General features: G+C 33.6%; 1 protein-coding gene and 1 pseudogene across 1 annotated transcript in view; one reads left to right on the top strand and one right to left on the bottom strand.

The window, feature by feature from the left end:
- The window catches only part of MAP3K5 (mitogen-activated protein kinase kinase kinase 5), a 167,903-nt gene that overhangs the window by 61,267 nt on the left and 83,762 nt on the right, over positions 1–22,874 (bottom strand). Inside the window, exons 8-11 of the mRNA XM_006915385.3 lie at positions 18,836–18,948; positions 11,852–12,011; positions 9,697–9,850; positions 3,779–3,886 (exon numbers count right to left, since the gene is read on the bottom strand). Coding sequence (XP_006915447.1) covers positions 3,779–3,886; positions 9,697–9,850; positions 11,852–12,011; positions 18,836–18,948 — 535 coding nt within the window. The remainder of the gene's footprint in view (positions 1–3,778; positions 3,887–9,696; positions 9,851–11,851; positions 12,012–18,835; positions 18,949–22,874) is intronic.
- LOC112482621 lies at positions 10,386–10,504 on the top strand (annotated as a pseudogene).

Here is a 22,874-nt window from a genome sequence, read left to right as displayed (position 1 = left end):
CAGTGAAATCACCGCCAGAAAAACCCCACCTCAGAAGTTCTTGTAACATGAGATAACATTCATTATTATTTAAGCCACTTTTAGTTGGGAGTTTTGTAGCTAAAAGCATCCTTGATGGTTGAGAGCATCATATCATTAAAATCTAGAGTTCGAGATAAACATATTCCCTTCATAAATTTCCTGGGTCTTCTCTGAATGGCCATTAGCACTTAGCATTCCACTGGGTCCCTGCTGCCTGCTACCTTTGCCTGAGAAGCTACCAGATAGGCCAAAAGTGCTTAAACTTCAAACCTAAAAGAAGGGAATTCTAAATAACAAATATTTAAAATATCTTGCAAATAACCTCTGATCCTCAATCTAGGTTTTTCTTTCATGTGCATATGCAGATTTTCTTCAAGCACTAAATTTACACAGTAACCATTTGCTGAACAAAGGGAGAACTGTTAAAAGATTAGAATTTCAATTAATTTTGCCTGAATATAGAGTAACCCTCTAAGAGTCCCTGAACTCCTGGGAATTGGTTTAATAATCTTAAGTTTTGAAAGTTGCAATATAAGGTATATACTAGCTCATATAACTCTTCATTACACATTTAGAATGAAAATACCCAGCGAGGGAATGAGTAAAGAAATAAATATGGTAGATGAAAAGCAACACTCTGTTATTCTACTTTTAGAAAAATTTTTTTTAAATTTTCTATGACAAAAACAATCCATTTTCTGTTTAAATAAGATGTGTTAAAGCTGTTGCTTACCTATAATTTACAATTCTTACAGTTGCTTTAAACTAACATAATAATGACAAAGTGATCTTATTTTCATTACTTGTCCTCATTCCAATTTATCACTTCTATTTTTAAAAATAAAGAAAATGGCAGTGGTAATGAATAAATTATGGATAGAACTAGGGTTTGCAGAGAAATTGACAAATTCAAAATGGAAACTAATTGATTTAAGATGGCTTAAATTTTGAACAGGGAGAATTTTTAGCACTAAAGGTAATAGGGCATGAGGACAATGCAAATGTAGAAATTCTTCTTGATCAAAAAATGGTAATAAAGGACAACTCACAGAAAAATCTGTAATCCTTCTTAATGTACTCATTTATAGCCTAATATATTTATTTCTTAGCATAATATAAAAATTGTCTCTACAGTTGTCAGAAAACAGAGAATCAATACAAGGCTAATTTTATTGAATAAAGAACCTCCAGAAAAAAAGTAATGACTACAAGCTAGAAATAGTACTCATTTACCAAAAATCTATGGCTTACTTTCTGTTCTTTTTCTGTCTTCCAAATACTTCTGGCTCTTCACTCATTTTCCAGGACTTGCTAATTGCTAATTCCTTTAGCCCCATTTTGTTTCCAAGTGTCCTTGGATAACCTTGCTCTTTCCAATTAAGCCTTCAAAAACTCTCCTTTCCCACATAATTATATTCATCTCTCCTAACCTTTTAATTTTTGTAGTTTCAACTGAGTGACTATTCCATTTCTGCTTGAGAACATGTATGCATGTACTTTAAAATAATGTAAATAAAACACTATGCACTTTAAAACGAAGTTAACAACATGTAAATAGATAGTTTTATTAGTTACTAATTTTGTCTCTGGACAATTCTACTTGAACTCATGCCATCATGCCAGCTGTAGATCAGATGTTCCAATGATCTCTTCCTTGGATTTGATTAATTTGCTAGCACAGACTACAGAACTCAGGAAAACATTTTATTTACTAGATTATCAGATTATTATGAAAGGATATATCAAGAACATCCAGATCAAAGAGATGTATAGGGCAAGGTATGTGAGAGGGGCTTGGAGCTTCCACGCCCTCTCCACGAGCACCACTCTGCTAGCATCTCCACGTGTTCACCAACCTGGAAGCTCTCTGAACCCCATCCTTATGGGTTTTTACAGAGGCTTCATTACACAGGCATGATCAATCAGATCACTGGCCATTCATGAGTGATTCAACCTCCAGCCCCTCTTCCCTCTCCGAAGTCAGAGGGTGGAACTGAAAGTTCCAATCCTCGAATTACAGGGTTGGTTCCCCAACAACCAGGCCCCCGTCCCAGGTGTGTCCAAAAGTCACCTTGTTAACATAGCAAAGACAACTTTTGGTCTTCAGCTCTGAGGAAATTCCAAATGTTTTAGGAGCTCTGTGCCAGAAATGGGGACTAAGATCAAATATATATTTCTTACTATAAATCACAATATCACAGTTCCCTAATATAGCATGAACAACCTCCCAAATGACTGTTGCCATGTCATCTAGTAAGCTAAAAAGGGTTAAATTCTGGGGCTCCAATTTTAGGGTTTAGTCCGTGTGTACTGCTGTGATTTTATTATTGTTATTGTTACTGTTGTTAAACATATTGGGCATTTATTTATGCCAGGCTCCGGTGTAATACACTCAACCTACATTATTTTATTTAATGTTCAAACAACCCCTTGAAGTTGATATTATTATTATCCCATTCTTCAGCTTGGAGAATTCATGTTGCCCAAGGGCGGTGATAGGATTTGAACCCAGATCTGTTGACTCAAAGCCCATATTTTAAAAAACTACGACCCTATACCCCCAAGTAGACTTCCTGATTCCCTTTTCTGCTTAATTTTCCCCTTTTCACCATTGTATGTTTCCCTGCACAAAAGGTAATAAGCATCATGAGAGAAGGAATTTTGCTTATTTCGTACATCTCTCTTTTTCTTAGCTTAATAATGCCTGGTTGTGCCTGCCACAAAGTGCTCAATAAATATTTGTTGAGTGTATGGATATTTAAGAAAAATTATAGGTATTTGGAAAACAATTATAAAGAAACCCCACAAACCTACCCTGCCACAAGACTTCTCATATTTCTGTGGTTTATCCTATGGACTAGAATCAGGTCTTGAAAACTTTCTAATTTTTAAAAATAGTAGGATGATTTGTACATACATTAAAAGTGATAAAATATAGAAATGAAAATGGTTATCCAAACCACTATTCTGAGTAGAAATGGGAGTGTTTAAGAACTTTTTGAAAACCAATGGTAGCATAGCCCACATCATTTTGTGCTCACCACAGGGAGTCGGTGGCTAATCTGAGATTTAGTAGCTACTTTGGTCAGCAGTCCCCAACCTTTTTGGCACCAGGGACCAGTGCTCCTATGAGAATCTAATGCCTGATGATCTGAGGTGGAGCTGAGGCAGTGATGCTAGCACTGGGGAGCAGCTGCAAATATAGATGAAGCTTCGCTCACTTGCCTGCCACTCACCTCCTGTTGTGCAGCCCAGTTCCTAACAGGCCATAAACTGGTATCAGTCCATAGCCTGGAGGTTGGGGACCCCTGACTTAGGTACCCAAACTGCTGAGATGTAATGGTAACTACAATGAAACCAGTACAGGACTATAAATAGTGTTATTCTGACAGGCTTCCTAGAATTAAGACCTGCATTTTTTTAATCATATATTTTAAAATATATGATTCTTTAGATCATAATTTAATTTATAGCATGAATTTACAAAACAAAGAACTATTCCAATTTTCAGTGCACTTTGAATGGTTATGTCATCTATAATAAAAATCCAAATAGTTGTTATATTTAATTAAATGAATGACATCTATAACCAAAATTTAACAAATTTTATATTACCGAATGTATTTATGCCGAGATAAATACACAGGCAAGCTATTTCTTCTTAACTAATGTAGATATTTACTGGAATATATAAATGCTGGAAGGGTATAAAGTTCTTCACTATTAATGCTCTTGTCTTAATAATTGCACAATTTACCGTGTCATCAGGAAGCACATGCCAAATAGATATTGTCTTTTCCTCAACTTCATTGTTGATAGATAAATATGAAGGCTGATAGATTTTGGTTGGCTCTAATATTAAGACCTTGAAAACATAAAACAAAGAAACCAATGTTAGTGACTCAAGATTTAAACCATTTAGAGCTGATATAATGACACAACACTGACTATCAAATGGGGCTCTGAGTCCAATGCTGGAGTAAAACCGTTTAAAATTCTGACTACTTCCATTTCTATGAGTCCTTTGAGCATAGCATTGTATTATACCATTATCATAAGTTCCAACAATATATCACTTTTGCTAATGAAACTGGAAATCAATTTTTGAAGTCCATATATTGGTTTGGCTATTCCCAAGGAATCTATTGACAGTACTTTTTAAAAAGCTTTTATTTTATCATACAATACACACTCTATTTCTATAAATATAAATGTGTCAAAGAAAGGCAGAAAAGTGGTAAAACAAATAATTCTGTACAAAGGAAAAGATTCCATATATAGAATATCATATACTTTAGGTTTTCTGCTGCCACACTTTATCATAAAGATGTAGTAGCGTGGTTTTCATACCCATGTAATTGGAATGAGAAATAATTTTGGTTAGTACCGAAAAAGTTTTATATATAAACCAAAGAAATTGACATAGCTGTATGAAATAATAAAAATGTTGTTATCTTGCCTTCAAGATAGAACTAGTATTTTCAATAATAATGTATTTAGCCTTGTGAGAGAAAAAGAGATAAATAAAACTTGCTTCTGTTTTGGAGATGTATGAGGAGTATATGATAAGTTAGTTGAGAATATCCATCAAAGGACTACATGATGTATTATATTATTGCTAATATCTCATTTTAGGAAGTTATATAAATTACATCAAGTGAATAAAATATAATTTTAGAAGCAAAATTATAACATTAAAATACCACACACACTCTGATTTCAAAGGTGCTGTAACTACTATCTATTTTGTACAGATGTTTAAAGGCATCTGCCTAGCTCAAATCTCCTATGTAGACTTAACTAAGAATGTTTATCTAGCAGAGAAACTGAAAGAGTTTCTACTCCACTGTTTAAAACTCAAGGTAATTGTCTTTTAGATCTAATCTTCTCTCAAGTAAGTTTACCAAACAAAAGTGGAGGACAATCCCTTCAGAAGGCTCCATCAAGTAATTACAGATTCATAATGCATTATAACCTAGAGTTCAGCCTGAACGAGAATCTGTGTTAGAAACTGACTCAGCCACACAGTGAAATCCAATGTGTTTATTTTATGATAAACTTCTCATAACAATAAATTTATTTAAGTTAAAGTACAGAGAACTAGAGAAAGGGGATTAGAAAAACAAAATCTTCTTTACTCTTGAGTATAAAAACTTTTGGTCAGGCTCTAGCTATGAAAATAAGATAGAATATATCAGAAACAAACACAAAGTAAGAGCTCAAAGTAAGAATTCAAATATTCTGATTTAGGAACATTCCTGAATCAGAGGTGAATCAAGGTCTAAATTCCAATCAATAGAGAGTTAAGTGGTACTGGTTAATAATGAAAATAAATTTTCAATCTAACCTTTGCAGAAAAAGTGCTCTCAAATCTATGTAACCCAGTGCTTGTGAAATTCAAATGAATAATAGGAAATAAAAGGCGGGTTTCCAAAAACAGCATCCAAGTCACTGCACTGACAAATGAGAATATACTTTGTTCCCTAATTACAAGGCACACTGTTTAACATTAGGAAAGTACAGCATCAGGTTTTCTCTTTTCTTCCTAAATTATGTGTTTGTTGTATCTCAGATATTGCCAATAGATACAACCTGAACAATGTGTTCCTATCTTGAGATAGGGAATAAAAACTGGTTGCAATTGTTGTCTAACATTTGTTGAGCCCTTTGGTCTACCCTTGAAATGATAAAATATGAGGAATCAATAGCGTTTATTTTGGAGGTCACAGAAAAGCTGAGAAAAGATAAGGAAAAGGAGTCAATGTGACAAAACCAGCAAGATTCAACTCAGTTGAGACGATACACACATTATTGCTTTTAGTTTCTCGTCTTTAATATTAACACTATAATCAACTGCTAACTTCATGTATATGAAGCGAAAGGAACACAGCAAAGCCTATAACCTATAAAGAGTAGACATTAACTAGAGTTAACGACACTCCACTTCCTCTTGACTGATATTAGGTGATGGGTTGATGGTTTCCTAACCTTTCAGTGTAGAAAAGAAAGAAAATATACAAAGAGAAGTGAGAAAAAAGAATAAATCAAACTGAACCTAAATAATAATAAATGAGAGAATCACTCAAATCATTTCCCAAAGAAACTTTCATTTGCTTTCTTTTGCCCAGGTTTACGGTTATTTCTTGGAGGAATGAGAAAGGATACAGTAGTAAGATAAATAGAGACAATCAAATTAAATATTTTCTAATGTAAGTCATCCTGGTTTTAGCCAGATCCACTTCAAAAGAAGGATAACGTTATCACCCCAGTCAAGACTCACTTGCAGCCTTCATAAGTGTAAGTAACAGAAGATGCTACTCCAAGGACATGATGAGTTACAGTGACTGATCTAGTCACAGTTACTAGAAGCTTGCCTTTCTCTATGCAGTGGAACATGATTTCAGGGAGTGGGCCTGGTGGGAAAGTAAATGAGTAATGCAAGATAGAGGAGACTATAATCAACATCTTAAAAGGCATCAGCTAGTTGGCTCAGTAGACTGTTGCTTTTGGAGAACAAAGTCACAAATAGCCAGTCCCTTTAAATTTTCAAGGGTAGCTAAAAATCTAGATTTTTATGTAAATTCTCCTTATTTTTTCATTAGATTCTTTTATAAACTGTATTTTCAGTTAAAATACTCTACTTTTTCATCCATTTTGTCTATCTTTCTATCTTTTCTTCTTCTTTATCATAGTGATTATAGTTATTTGAAGTCCTTACCTGGTAACTCCAATATGTGAATCACTTCTGGGTCTGTTTCTATTGGCTGTTTTAGCTCTTCATTATCAGCCAATTTTTCCTCTTTCTTAGTATGTCTAGTAATCTTTGATTACATGCGAATGACACATTGCAGAGGCTCTGGATTATATCTTCCCAGGGATTCCCAACCCTTCCCCAGCTAGCAGTTAAATTACCAATGCATCATCTTGATCCTATCAAAGCTTAGTTTAATTCTGGCTTTGTTAGGGCAGTTCTGTTTTGGTTTTATCCTTACTCCTAGGGCATGAGCTTTCTATGTCTCAACTAAGTGCCTGGGTGTTCACCAAGGTCTCATCACTCTAGCTGGCCTCTATTTCCAACATCTTATCCCCCCATTGTTTATGCTCTGGAATATCTGCTTAGTTCTCAGCCTTCCAAAAGCTGTTCTTTGCCACTTCTGGTCTTGATCTCCTAAAAGCAAGGGAACCCGGTAAGGTTTATTTAAGCCACACAGGTCTCATCCGAAACCCAACTTTAGTCAAATACTGGAACTGATAGTTGTGTTTATTTACAACATGCTTACCCCTTTTCACATTATCTGGGAGTTGTCCTAGGAGTCAAGGGAAATACCCAGGCAGAATCCGGGGTTTCACTCTTCAAAGTTCCTCCTTCTTCAACACCATGCCCCTCATATTCCAGCTGCCTTAGAAGCCCCAAACACTGATCCCTGCCTGCTCTGCCCAGTGAGAATGCCCTATTGGGGCGTCATCTCCTTGGGCTGCAGCCAGGAAAATGACCTTGGAAAAACTAGTGGGTAAAAGTGGGACTCGACTCAAGTACCTCCCCTCCAAGTATTGTGGCCCTGTGATAACAGCTGTTTCATGCTTGCAAACAGTTGTTTTATATATTTTGTCTAGATTTTATAGTTATTTATAGCATGCCAATACCATTGACTCCATCATGGCCAAGACTGAATGTCCAACTCTCTTTATTTTTAAAGAGACAAATTCTTTTTTAAAAAAATCACTGAGTGGTCTTTTAAACATATGAACTTAATCATATGCACAACCTCACACATAATAAGAGATATACTAATTAAAGCTACCATGATATATAATTTTTTCATATTTTTTCACCTATAAGTTTGCAAAAGTACAAGTCTAATACAGTTTTTTGGAGAAATTTTAGGAAAGCAGTCAGCCTCTTATGTTGACAGAGGGAACATCAAGTAATACAGTCCCTGTGGAGGGGGGCAACATGGCAATGTGATCAATTCTACTTCTGGGAATTTATCCTATAAATATATCTGCACATGTGCAAAATGGCATAGGTACAATGGTGTCTCGTCTTAATTTACATTGTTTTGATTACCCAGTGAGATTAATTACCTCTTCACATGATTTCCACATTTTTCTTTTGCTTTTGCTTATCAATTTGTAGAAACTGGGTTCTTTTTTTTTTTTTGCATATTACACAAATTGATTATTTTGCAACATTAGTATTAAATATTCTCTCCTTGTCTAGCATTTGATATGTTTATGGTGCTTTTTACAGAACAAAAATCTGAATTTTTAATGAAGTCAAACTGGTCAATATTTGCCTTTAGGGCTTATAGATTCCTTTCTTGGTTAAGAAAACCTCTCTAATCTGGAGTATATACCTATATTCTCCTTACCTCTCTCTTCATATTATCTGGTTTCATTTTTTTACATTCATATTATGTCAGACTAATTCACATTAAACTAATTTAAATTAGCTCAGAATAGCTAAGATGAGTGGTTTCCTTTCACTGCTAATTTCCTAGTTGATTAAGTCAACAATCAATTAAATACTTCAGTTCTGAGCTACTTTCACCACCACATTTACTAACATCAGCACATCAGCTTAAGGCAAGCTGCCAGCTCACTATAATATAAGTATTTTCCTGGCTGCACATTATCTAGGCTATAAAATAAAGTGAAGGGTTTTAGTTTGAAAGGCTTTTCAACCAAAGATCCTGCTGTGTTTAAAGCTTCATCTGGAATCAAGAGTAAAGAAAGCCTATTAATACCAATAATCGATTGAACTAAATCAGATGATCCTAACAACAAGATTTAGAAAACAAGATTTTGTAAAAAGAACTGAGAGTAGTTACCACCCCTGAGGATGGAAGATTGAGGCTAAGAGCTCAGAGAGATTTATAGCATCACTTTTATGTGGGATAAGATCTCTGCACACAGTGAGTGGCCAATAATTCTTGTTTTGGTCGCTAATGTTATATCGCTTGAGATAGCATTCTGAGAACTATCAGGATCGAGATGGCACCAGCTGAGAAGATGAGCAATATATTTTTTAAAGTGTGTGTACATGTGTGTCTATTATACATTTAAATATATATGTATGTATATATATAAAGTTTCATAGAAACCAGGTAAAATGAGTTGCAGACCAGAACCTACGAGTCATTTCCAATGATCTAAAGCACTGCAAAAAGTGATTATAGATATGACATCTAACTCTGACTCACGTGGGTAATGAGTGGTGGAGATGGAAAAACAACACAGGTGAGCCGGACACCTATCACCAAATTAATGGCGATGATATTGATGACAATGTCAACAAAACTGTAGTGTAAATTAAAGGCACCCATCTGTCTGGTCTGAAGAGATGTCTTGACTTACTGAGCTAACTAAGAGACAGTATTTTCTTGAGAAAGCGTACTTTACAACTTATGAAAAGAAACCACCAAGTTCGATGGCAAAACATAAAAACCATCAAGTTCGATGGCAAAACATAAAAACATATAATTTCTCTGGTTTTGATAAATTGTTTTAAAAAGCAAGCTAAAGCAAACCAATATGCAGAAAATAAATGTATTAACCATATGACCATTGTTTTAGGGCATGAAAATTGACACACTAGTACTGTTAACAATCACAGTGCAAAACATTCCTTAAATAAATGAAACAAAATAGAACTATACTTTAAAGAGTACTCACTGGAAACCTAACTACAGTAACATCTGTCTTTGTGGCCTCGACCAGAAAATCCATCCAGAAGTCCACAAGTTCCTGTTTGGCCACAGGTTGTTCTGTAGTCTGTTTCACAAAATGCTTATATATCAAAATTGTCTCTACAATAGACTTGAGGTACCTAAAAATTAGGAGATATAAAACACATAACAGGCAAATTTAAAACCACCTGCTCCCATATATCCCAGTCTTATTCTGTAATGTAATTTAAATATGGTATTAATAATTATGCATTCAGATTCACCAAACATTATTTCTTACATGCCATGTATCTTCACATGTTATTTCATTCAAATCTCACAAAAATTCAATAAAGTAGGCTGTTTCATGCCCATTTTAAGGATGAGGAAATTGAGGCGCAAGTGCCTTGGACTGGGTGATACATCTACTTAAAACAAGACTTTTAAAATAATGCCTATATGCTATTCAAGGAAGTGGTTAATGCATTTGAAATACGTTTCCTTGAGAAAGCTTTTCTAAACAGACCCTTCATTAGAAACTATTATTTTACCTAAGTAACTCAGCTTACATATTATACAATATACTTAAATCTGACAAGACATCTAGTGCCTTGAAGAAAGAAGGAAAAAAACGAAGAGTAAGATAATCATATGAGATAAGGGGCATGCAAGCACATTCTAAAACTATAAACATGAGTCTACGGCCATGCCACCCTGAACAAGCCCAATCTCGTCTGATCTTGGAAGCTAAGCAGGGTCAGGCCTGGTTAGTACTTGGATAGGAGACCACCTAGGAAAACCAGGTGCTGTAGGCATAAAAATTAAAAAATAAGGGATGCATTCATTAGTCCATCTATTTCATGTTATTTACTGAATGCCTACTGTGGACACATTACTGACAGTACAGCCCTGTTCTCAAGGTGTACACAGTGATAAGGAGTCAGAAATGTAAAAGGTATTATAGCACTACGTAATAAATGCCAATGGAACTGTAACTAAACAGAGATATGACTAACAGAAGTCATACTGCCAATATCAATAAAGATATGACTAAAGAACAAAGAAACACAAAAGGAGAAAATTTCACGAGATGAAATAATAACATGTGTATGCATCAACATCCATGAACTTCTAGCTGGATGTGGGGAAGGGTTTTAGGTTGAGGTCTGATTTATGAGTGTTCCCCAAGTGGGGAAGGGCGCTGGACAAGGCCTTCTCGGTGTGTGTGGAGACACAAATGCATGAAGCCAAAATATGGCACGTTCGGTCTGATAGCGGTGTAAACCCAGGGGTGTGACCAGAGTTGAAAATGGAATGACTAAGGGTAAACTCTGTTTGTCAAGCCAAGGAAACTTTATTCTTTAGGCTATGAAGTGCCATTAAGCTATAGTGATTCAAAGATTTCTGAGGAGGGGAAGGATCAGATAGGCATTGTAGGAAAATCACAATGGGAGTGATGCTGGGGAGGATTTGCTGAAAAGGAGAACATCCTTTAGGAAGCCATGAGGCTCTACCATTGTGATCATCTTTTCAAATGGTCTGTCTGAGGAAAACGAATCACTGGCTGGGGATCTGAGCTGCTCCAAGCCTTTTTTGGTATCATTATTAACCTTCGGTCATAACATGTGAGGCATAGTAAACTTAGCATTGTTTTAGAAAATAGTCTTAAAAGCAGATGGAATTTTTTCCCCTCCAATTACACATACATAATGAGACTTGGGTGTGTGCCAAGAACAATTTGAAATTAGAAAAACATACATATATAGAAAACACTCAAATGTGTCAGTAAACCCCAAGTAGTTTGGAGCAGAGGCCTGGGAGGCTGAGATGGAAACCTGTAAACCTGATTTGATTCGTAGGGTTAAAATCTGAGGCCCCTGTATGATTCATGTGGGTAACACTGACCAACCTGGGTGAGTTGGTCAATGTGACAGAAAGGCTAAGCCAACAGCCAGCAGACAACACCTATGTCCAAAGTCATAACCTATATTCAGCACATTTTATTTATGAACATCATTTTTTCCTCTAGATTCTGCATTTTATTCTATATGCAAATAAAATAATCTGTTTTAGTTCAAGTTAGTTCAAAGAATATAACAATTTGGAAAGAAGTGATACGAGCTCTTTATTTCAAAATAATTGTATAAACACATTATTATTACCATGCTGGTGTCTTCAGCTTAAAAAGCTTTTCAGATGCTTGAATGACTCTCAAGTGGTCATTGGCCAGAACACTGGCCCCCAGAAAAAAACCAACTTCCCAGTAGCTCTGGAGTTTTTCCAAGTTTCCCTTTTTACCAAGAAGGCTACTAAGCTTCACCCCTAGAAGACGGACAGGAAATACAATGTCACAAACGCACAGCGGCTAGGCAGAGCCAACTTTCTATTAAAAAATAGAATTAAGCTTTCATTCTTCCTTTCAGATTAAAATAGCTTTGTTAAGCTTCTGATTATAAAAGAGGTTTAAATTCATTGTAAAATAATGTCAGAATAATCATAAAGGTATACAGAAGAAAAGTGAAATTTACCCTTTAACTTAAAAACTTGAGGATAACTGCCGCTGTCACTTTGATGTATATCATTCCAGAATGTTTATGTCAGTACACGCATAAATTAAAAACTTCTTGTGTAACCTCCTTCTTTCCCTTATTATATCATGAATTCTTTACTTATTTGGAAGGGACATTCCAAGTCCCATACGCTGACATTCTATCAGTCAGTTGAAGTATAAATGTGTACAACATATATATTTTGCAAGAGTAAAATGGTGCATTAATAATTTTATATGCAAAAACAGTTCTTTACTTATAAAGTTAAAAAATAAGGAAACTGACAGATAACACTATCTTTATTACTACTGATTTGTATCAAGACTTGAAATCAGGTAATATAAATCCTCCAACTTTGTTCTTTTCAACATTATTTCGGTTCTAGATTCTTTGCATTTCATTAAAATTTTCATCTCTACTCTGCCTTTTATTATTTTTGCATTTGTAATTTTTTTTTCCTTAAAAACAATATGGATTGTTTACTGCCACTAACATCCATAACTGTCAGGAAATTTATCTGAAACTTGGGTGTAGGGTAAAAAGGTAGGACATGTCACATCAGTATGATATGGGGGTATAAGGTCACTCAAGGACTGTCTAGGGAAAGTATAGCTAGTTCATCTCCCTGTTTGCTATTTATTAAAGATATCAGACTTAGAGAAGTTTACTTGTTAGCTAGTACATTTTTGTTCAATAGGGACACAAATAATTTCTGTCTAGTGAAACAGATAATCCCTAAGATTTATGACCTGTTGGGCATAAACTAGTGTTTTGTTTTTGTTTTTGTTTTTTTTTTAAATCAAACTCAGAAGTCTTATCCCAACATTTGTTTGTTAAATTATCTACAAATACCTTACTTCTTAAGCATTCTTTGAACTAGACATATCCTCTTACTGGTTTCCACATCCATTGAATTAATTAAAATCTCTGACACACGTACATTTTAGAGTTCCTAAGTTCTGCATGTACATTTTTTTAAAATTATACTTTAACAAAACAAAATAACCTTTAAAAAATTTTATGCTACTTTTCATTATATAATTCCACTTAAGCCATATTTCAGAAAGAAGTCCATTCTTCACATTTTGTGATAAATTAAAAAAATAACTTTGTCACCTTAAAATTTGATGAGATGAAAAACTTACACATGTGTATGCAATAGCACCTTGACCTTCTATCTGGACATAATGAAAAATGTAATGAATACGAAGGAAAGAAGAAAGTACTTGGGAAAAAAATGAAATGTAAAAACATGTCTCTACCAACCTCAGTTAAAAATGAGCCTCCCTTCACTGTCTATTACATGAACAATGAACCCAGGACTGATCTGGCAGCAAATCATGTTAAACATTTGAGCAGAGACTATGAAATGTTTAATAATAAAATTATAATAATAGCATTTAAATAAAATTTCAGATTTATTCTTGCATCAGAAGTTCATTCTGTGATAAGTGATATTTATCTTTGGCCTTGGCATAAATGTCACAGGGTCATGGCATCAAGCCATTCAGCATTTGAACAAATGCATTTATTTTTATGGCAAATAGTATTTTAGCATATTGATGTGTCATGATTTAACTACCCAAATGCAGTTTGTCTTTTCTTACTAGAAACATTCTTGTACACACAGCTTTGTGCACTTATTCAATTATTTCTTTATTATAAAGTCTTAAACCTGGATTTGTTGGGTGCAGAAGATGTGCTCATTTTGCCAAACTGTCCTTAGAAATGCTGCACCAATTTATGTTCTCACTAGTGGCACCTGACAATATCTCTTGCCCACATCCTTCCCAATTATGGGTGCTATCGTGTCCTTTCATCTTTACCAATCTGATGGAGAGAAAAAAACATTGCCTTTTTTCAACCACTGAGATTAAGTGTCTTTTCATGTTTGTATTTCTTTTGTGAGTTAGCTTTTATGTTCTTTCTACATGATTTATGAAACCTGTTTCTACATGAAGGTGTTAATCTTTTAAGTATGGAGTCAAGAATACAGCTTTAATTTTTTATATTTAGGAGCTACCTGCGAAGGAATATAGAAATAAATATCTTAGCACATAACATCCGTTCCATATTTAGAGATTATTTCCATAAAAAAGAGTCTCAGAAGTAGCATTATACTTGGTTACAGGCTACATTTTTAAGGCTCTTGAAAGGCCAAATTGCAAAATTACTATTGCCGATGTACCATTATACCTTTTTATCAAGTCCTTAACAGATGGATATTTTTCTTTAAAAAAAATTCTGGCTAAATTTACAAGCAATGAACAGTATGTCACTGCTGTTTTATATATCAATTCTTTGATTCAATTGTCTGTTTTGGCATTTTAAATTTTGATGATACTCTATTTAGAATTGGTTGACTTCTAAGAATTGAAGATATTTTAATAGTTTAATTTCTATCATAGTTTTACAACTTGTATCTGTTATTAGCTACAAGGGTGCTTTAACAGAGAAAGATAGGAAACAGAGCCTTTACTGAACAACCGTTATATGCCAAGCACTGTGCAAAGATCATTGGAAATGTAACTCTTTCAATTCATAAAACCATCCAATAAATTAGAAATTATCTCCTTTTTTCAGTGAGGAAAAAAGAGTCCATAGACTCTTAGCAACTTATCTAAGGTCATATGGCCTATGAGTAGTGGAGATTAAATTCTTTCCATTTCAATTTTCCATTATGAAGAATTTCAAACATTTAAAAATAAAAAAATATTAAAATAGTTAACATTTTGCTTCATCTCCCTGGATATTTTTGTTGAACCATTTCAATTAAATTACAGACATCATGACATTTTGCCCTTAAGTACTGCAGCCCATACCTAAAAATTTCTCCTATTCAGTTATTGCACCTAACAAAAATAATAATTCTTTAATACTATCTAGTATCTGGTCCTAATTCAAATTCTCTAATTGTTCCCCAATGCCTCCTATAGCTTTTGTAAAAACCCAGAATCCAATCAAGGATTATTAATTGCATTTGTTTTTCATGTTACTAAATTTCATTTGATGTAACCAATCCACTCACACTTTTTTTCCATGACACTGATTTTTTTTAAGAGACGAGGAGGGCTATCTTATAGAATGTCCTCACATTCTAGATCTATCTGATGGCACTTCATGGTGGTGTTGGACTTATTTCTCCAGCCACTGTTATTCCTATTAATTGAATGTTAGATCTTAAGATTCAGGCTAAATATTTTTGGCAAGACTATTTCACAGGAGATGCTGTTCATTCCTTGTTCACCACATCAGGAGGCACATGTGGAGCCATCCCACTAAGGATGCTAATCGGACCACTGACAACCTGACCCGTGGAGGGGATGTATACAATGGATTGTAGAGGAATATTTATTCCTTTGTGACTAATCTGTTGAGTGAGCTTTGGTACCATGTAAATATGGTAATATTTACTTATTTTTATAAATAAATATTTGTAATATTAGAACTAAACTTAATGGTTTTAGTTCTACTAGATGATCTTTGCCAAATTATTTCAACATCACTATCATTATTAGTTTTATCATTCCTTCTACTCTATTAGCTAGCATTCTTTTGAAGAATACATTTTTTTCAGAAGAAAATACATTTAATATGTAGCATGCCTGAAGAAGAGCTTGATCTCATCAACTGGATAAACTGTCTTTAAAAGAAAGAGAAAGTGCTTCTTTTCCTCTATAATTTCCAGTTTTCTGAGAATTTGGTTGCCTCCAGAGAGCTGACAAATGAATTGTTTTGTGCTTGATGATAGATTTTGTTTTTGTTTTAATTTCTTTTTCCTGATTATCTTTATAGACTTATGGATTTTCATATTCAGTAATACAAATTTTATTTTTATTGCTCCCTAAAAAGAAAATTCAAATAGTAGTTTATTTGTTCTAATTATACTGTTTTTTATTATGTCATCATTACTGGAGACCCAGACCTATAATTCTGACTCTCTCCCATCAAGTGTCTGATAGTTAAAAAATTCCACTGAAGATGGAAGAATTATCTTTTTAGCTAAAGTTTGAATGTTAATTTTCAGGCTTGTAAAGTTGAAAATAGGACAAAAAGGTAAAATGTGATTCTGTGTTCCTAAATATTAGTTCTAAATAGTCTAAACATCAATGATTTTCAAAAACTGAAAAAGGAGAACACAAATCATAAAGCAATTAGTCATAAACTCAAAGAAACAGGACTAGAATTAAGAATCTTTAGTAAACATTATAATAGTTAAGAATCATTTTTTACATTAAATATATGTTTAGAAAGCTTCAGATTTAGTGATTTTATGGCATATTAATTTTTAATTGTTTACCCTTTATAATCAAGATTTTAAAATCCATCTAAAGAAAGGATTTCATAAAGAAAAGTCTGATTACTATAAAAAGTCAGTAATTTATACTAATTTGTATGTTTGCAGGGGGCCAACAGAAGAACTGGGAGAAGATATAAATTACTGAAAAATCTGATTAGAGTATTTAAAACAATGTCTTTTTAAATTATATCTTTAAAATATGCCAAATAGGTTATTAATTTGTCTTATTTTATTATATACTATTAATTCATATCATTATTGTATTAGAATAATAATTTATTTAGTCAACCTGTTTTTCCTTAAAAATCTCTTTGATCCTATTTGTCATATGAAAATTAATTTATGGTCAACATATGTTGATTAGCATAATTTTTGATTGAGCAGAATCTAAGTTAGTGAGTTTTAATTGTTTTTTTAGCTATTAAGAAATACAATTTAGAAAGTATGTCACGATATTTTAGAAATGTAGAAAACTTAGCTCCCTTAGTAGCTAAAAATTCATTGTCTTTATAATTTTAAGTCTGTATATGTTTTGCAATTTCCAAAATTTTAAATTCAGCTTCATAATGTTTTCAAATTATCATTCAAAATGTATTATGAATGAGTTCTTCTTGGAAAAAATATTAAAGTATGTTTCCCTTAGAAACTTATATTAATCACAGTTCCTCAAATCTTAGTGTTGACTAATTTCTTTTTTTAGTTTTATTAAGATATAACTGACGAATGACATTGTATAAGTTTAAGGTGTACAATATGTTGATTTGATATACTATATATTGCAAAATGATTATTACTACCATAGCCTAACACGTAATTGTCATGTCACATAATTACCATTTCTTTTTAGGGGTGAGATCTACTCTCTTAGCAGAGTGCTGACCATCTTAATCTACATTTAACTTAAAAATGAGAACTTAGGTACATTTTTAAAACACTATGTTATTGCTCTACTTACACATGTAAATCAGTGTCAAATCCTGTAATGATCTAGAAACATCAATAAACTTCACCTTAAGTTCAAGAACAGAGCAATACAAATTATTTGTTAGATCACTGATACATGAGGAGTTTAGTGTTTTAAAATTAACCTTTGATGCAAAATTATAATTTCTGAAAAGCACAAGTTGCAATGTATTTTCTCTTGTTTCATTTACCAATTAAAAACATTTTAAAAAAAGCTTTGTGTACTGAATACCAGTGCAATCTAGCAGTGACAAGTATTTTATCATTCTTTTAGTCTGGGCCTTTTAAAAAGTACTTAATACTCAAACTTTATTTGCTTTCTAAGATTTCCCAGAACATTACATATGGCTATTTTATAAGCTCTTCCCAAAATAATGTAAAAAAGTCCAGGACTCATTTTTTTTTTTGAAGGAAAATTAAACAAAAACATTCTCCAGTTAAAAATCTTAAAGAAAAATTCTACAATTCATAGCTTCACTAAGATCAATTGTTTTTCTCTATGAAAAATACGGCCAAATATTTCTATGTCTGTAGTGATAACTCCTACAAGAGTTGGAAAGGTTCTCTGAAAAAGGGTGATTAAACACTAAAAAAGAGAGCGAAATCTGATTATTATAGACAATATTCTAGTATCTAAAATCTTTAAAAAATGTTATCAAAGCTAAAACCAAGAAAATCACACAAAATTTGCTCGTCACTATGCCCTAATTTCTTTACATTCTAAAGAAGGGTCAGAAGAGATTATGTCCACAGATTAAAAAAAAAAAAACAAAAATGCATTCTATCAATGGCTAAAATTCAGAGATGGTCTCTCAGGATATCAGTCACCGCATCAAGAATGCCATGTGCTTGACCCGGCACTCTGGGGGCTTTGGGAGGCTCCATCTCCAACACGACTGAAATCACAGGGCCAGATGTGCAGAAGAAACAGAAAATTTCGGAGGTTTTCTTCTTTTTTTTAAGGTACCAGGAAAGCAAAATCAAGCTAACATAGAAAACATCCCTGATGTTCACAAAATACTATCTTATTTGGAAGTTGGGGGCGCGAATGCAGAGCAGATATTTTTAATACTAGTTTCAGCTTGAACGACAAATATTAATTGGGGTTTTTTTACAAACAGGTAAAATAAACTAAAAACTGAGTTAAATCTCAATATCAGGATTTGGCACAACAGTATAAAACACTAAACAAGTAGATAAAATAAATTTTTTTTTCCCCAGGAAGTCAGATGAGATAGAAAGCGAACTGCCTATCTGTCAATGATTCTTTTTCTTTGTACCAAGTTGGGTCCACAGTTTCTTGATTTCCATGTAAAATATCAAGTTGTAATTACCAACTTTCCGGAGCTCAAAGGAAGACTCAAACTGGTACCCAGCTGCCAGGAGAAGGACCGCATAATTAATTCCTGACTGTAGTGTTGGCTCACTTTCAAATGCCTTTTTGAACCTATAAAAAAAAATATACAAGTTTACTTTTTCAGTCATGAAACTCTGGGTGTGCAATAGCTTCTGTTTGCATAACTCTAATGCCTGAGCAAGCTGAACTACGGCAAGGGCCTTCACCCCGGAAGCTAGTGTGCTATCAGGATTTAACGTTTAAGTAACTGTATATCCTCACCCTCAGCTCCACTGCATTCCCCCACTTAACTCGCCCTCGCTGTAGCAACTCAGGTCTTTTTTAAAAAAATCCTCTCTTCGAGATGTCTACCAGAGATGTTGGGGGTTGGGGGGAGAGGAGAGGAAGAAAGAGAGACAGAGGGAAAGCGAGAGAGAGGGAGCACACACGTGCACATGAATGTGTAAACAGTGAAAATTTAAAATTGAGAACTGTGCACATATTTTAAAAAGTGGTTTTTGAAAAGCCTTAAAAATACACAAGGCAATGAGGGGAATCACCTAGGTAACATACTGAAACAATCAGTTCCATGAAAGTGATATAGAAATGAAATAATGTTAACTGCACTAAGAAATAAAGAAAAACAGAGACTGTGCCTGTGCATACTAATTTAGCTCAAAGAGGATAAGAACCCTTTTCTGAATATTCATGAAACTGAGTAGCAACCTTTGAAAACACTTCGACATTTGAAAAAACTTCAGTGTTTGCATGTCTACTGTATTTTCAAGGTAACACTTCCTAGGATCTATTTAAGGGTTTCCCAACATACATCATTTAACAAGCAACAATATTTAATAGTATTTCATCAGAGAGCATGAAGAAGAAAATGAAAATAAACACCCTACTGACTAACAGAAACCAATAGAGACAAACATGAAATGAAAACTTTATTTTAAAAGAATCAGATTGAAGAAAATATAAGGACTAAATACCTAACGAATGACCATTTGATGATTAAAAAAAAGATTATTTAGGGGAAAGTACATTACTTTTTAATGGTGAAAATGAAAGATAGGAAAAGCAAAAGTGGTAGCAGGCACAACAGCAAACATTATAGTACATTCTTGGCTTTTATACATATTTGAAATTTTCCATAATTTAAAATGGTAAGTTAAACTTCAAAATAAAAGACAAAGTACATTTTTCTTAATATTGAGGATCATGTGCCCTTTTTAAGGGTCTTATTTTCCAAGCAGAACAAGTATCTCTGAGTGGAAACAAAAATCAAATACATGTTAACCTTAACTACTTGGCTTGAATAGTTATGTGTGTGGAATAAGAAAAAAATATTTCCAACTGCACCACTGTTGGTGATTAAAAAGCATTTCTATCTCTCCAGAAGTACAGGTGTTTCCCAGTTCTAAACTTGAAAAAGCATGTACTCAGACTACTGATATTCAAAGCTAATCATGTCAAGGTCAGACAGGATTTATAGGTCTTAGACTCATACAAGTCTCAAAGGTCTTTGTGTCTGTACAGAGTCAAGTAAAAGGTCCCAATAAAAAAGAGTATAGGAAAATAAAGAAGTTGTACATTTTCCTTCCTACCAATTCATATCAAGATATGTAATATTTTTCAACCAATAAATTTTTTCATTTCTCCAAAAACCAAAAAATATGGAATACTTCTCTTAAAGATACTAAAAGGAAGATGCAAAGAGTAAGACATGATCCAAAGCAACCTATACTAACTGCTGACTATACTAACCAAAATGAAAAGCTGGGTTTACATCTTTTTTTCTGTTACCATAAACAATATATATTTTTAACCAAAATATAAATCCTAATATACTATTTATATATATATATATACTATATATATTTTCTAGGGTTCATAGCACTCCGTAATAACTGGATATTGAGAAGAAAGTCCTAATATTTTCTTGAGATTAAAATAACATGTAGGTGTATTGCCAAAGAAATAAAATTCTTCATATATTATTAATAAACCACCCATAGGAAGCAGGAATTCTCCCACACTGTCGAAGTAAATTAGTACAGTATTTCTTGGCAGAAATTTTCTAACATATTATCAAAATTATAAAATTAAAACAAAAGCCAAAAACCAAATCTAAGCATACTTGTTGACGTATTACACATCTATGAATTTATACTAAGAAAAAAGTATTAAATATGTAATCAGAAACTTAGTTATAAAGATATTTGTTACAAGGTGAAAAAGTTCTCTAAATTTCTAACATTATAAAGTGTAATATGGAATAAAACATTCCAAATGTTGGAAAGTTATGTAGTCATTTAAGTTGTAGAAGAATATTCAATGTTGTGGGGAAAACTTTTGTTTTCGAGCGAGATGTCATAACCTACTTGGAAGCCATCACTCCTGCTACATATCAAAACATAGTTTTATAGATAGTGGAGGTTGATGGAAGCAAGAACAACAAAAAATTATCACAATAAATCTCCAGACAGGGAAGTGCCCTTCCAAGTTAGCTGATTGTTTTTGTCTTCTCTAGAGGCATTTGTTAATGCCTCTGACCATAAGGTTAAGCTTAGGTTTGACACAGGCAGAGCAACTCTACCTATATGAAACTCCACTGGGGAAAAGAGAAACTAGTGGATTTCCTGACAGTTGCATGGTCTGGCATGATAGAGTGAAACCTGGAGGAGCCCCAAACACATGGCCAGTTTTCTCCACAGGACATTTACTGAATGCTGGGTTGTTTAAAAGTCTGTGGGATAAGGTAGGTAGGGCTGGGATGCCCGAGTGAAATCTCCTGAAGTCTGGCACTACCTCTGAATGAAGTGCCACTAGAGAAAGGAGCCTGCAGGAAATATATGACAGTCTTCCACAAGAAATTTGCCAAATTTCTTTGAGAGAATAGAGTGAAACTCAAAACTCCAAAGGGCAGATATGAAATCTCCCATTGTATTTAAGGGATAAAGAGATAAAGCCCTGCTTGGCTTTTGATTAAAAATTGAGCGAGTGTCACAGCTAAGAACAAAAGAGAGATAGACTGAGTTAACTAAAATTGCAACCCAGACCCAACTCAACTCAATTGCATTTGTTGAGATAATCAGTTTCTTGCCCTATGTGGCTAACAAAGGAAAGTGGGAGGCTTATGTGAGAGAAAATAAAATTATCTTCAGTCTCAGTAATTCTTAAATACAAAACGTATGGGATACAATAAAGAATGATGAGACATACAAAGAGCTAGGAAAATGTGACAAACGGGAGAGTAAAAATAGACAAGAGGAACTGACCCACAGGTAATTCAGATGCTGGAGTTTGTAGACAAAGACTTTAAAATAATTATTACTAGGTATAAGGCATTATATTTGACCCTTAAGGCATAATATTTCTAATTCTGACAACTCTAAGATAGGGAGGATTTTTTCAAGTTTACTAATCAGGAAACTGAAGCATGAAAAGATTAAGTCATGCAGTTTAGAAGTGGTTGAGCAAGAACTTTACTGAGTTCTGCTGGATTCTAAGATCTGACCCTCTGGCTCTGTATCACTGCCTACCCCTCGGTGTTTATTAAAAATGTTTATGTCCTTTTTCATTAATTTCTATTTTTTTAATTGTTGTTCTTGTTTTTTAGTAAAAGGGAGTTGGGTGAAAAAGGAAAAATAACAATGAGAAATAAAAGCAGAGAAAACTGCTTTTTTATTAAGGATAAAGTTTGTAATCTCTATACCATAGTAACAGGTATTAATGAATTTTTGGAATAATGTTTGCCAAAAAATGTATTTAATCAATCTTATTATACTGAAGACTAATATTTATTAGACTTCAATCTTATTAGACTGAAGACTGATATGGCAATACAGCTGAATGTACCCATAAAAATGCACCGAAGAAGAAATTTTATGTTGTTGAAAACTTAAAAGTTTAACTAGCAAGAGGATAAATGTACATGAGCAATGTTAATCCTTAAAGAAATCTATAAACAATGGTTAATAATGTAAGACTACCTATAAAGATAGAGAAATAAAGTGATTAAGTGTGAGGGAAGC

This window comes from Pteropus alecto, unplaced genomic scaffold, assembly GCF_000325575.1.
Source record: "Pteropus alecto unplaced genomic scaffold, ASM32557v1 scaffold185, whole genome shotgun sequence".
NCBI classification, from domain to species: Eukaryota; Metazoa; Chordata; class Mammalia; order Chiroptera; family Pteropodidae; genus Pteropus; species Pteropus alecto.
Note: the sequence above shows the minus strand (reverse complement) of the source record. Positions and strands in the feature narration are given on the sequence as shown.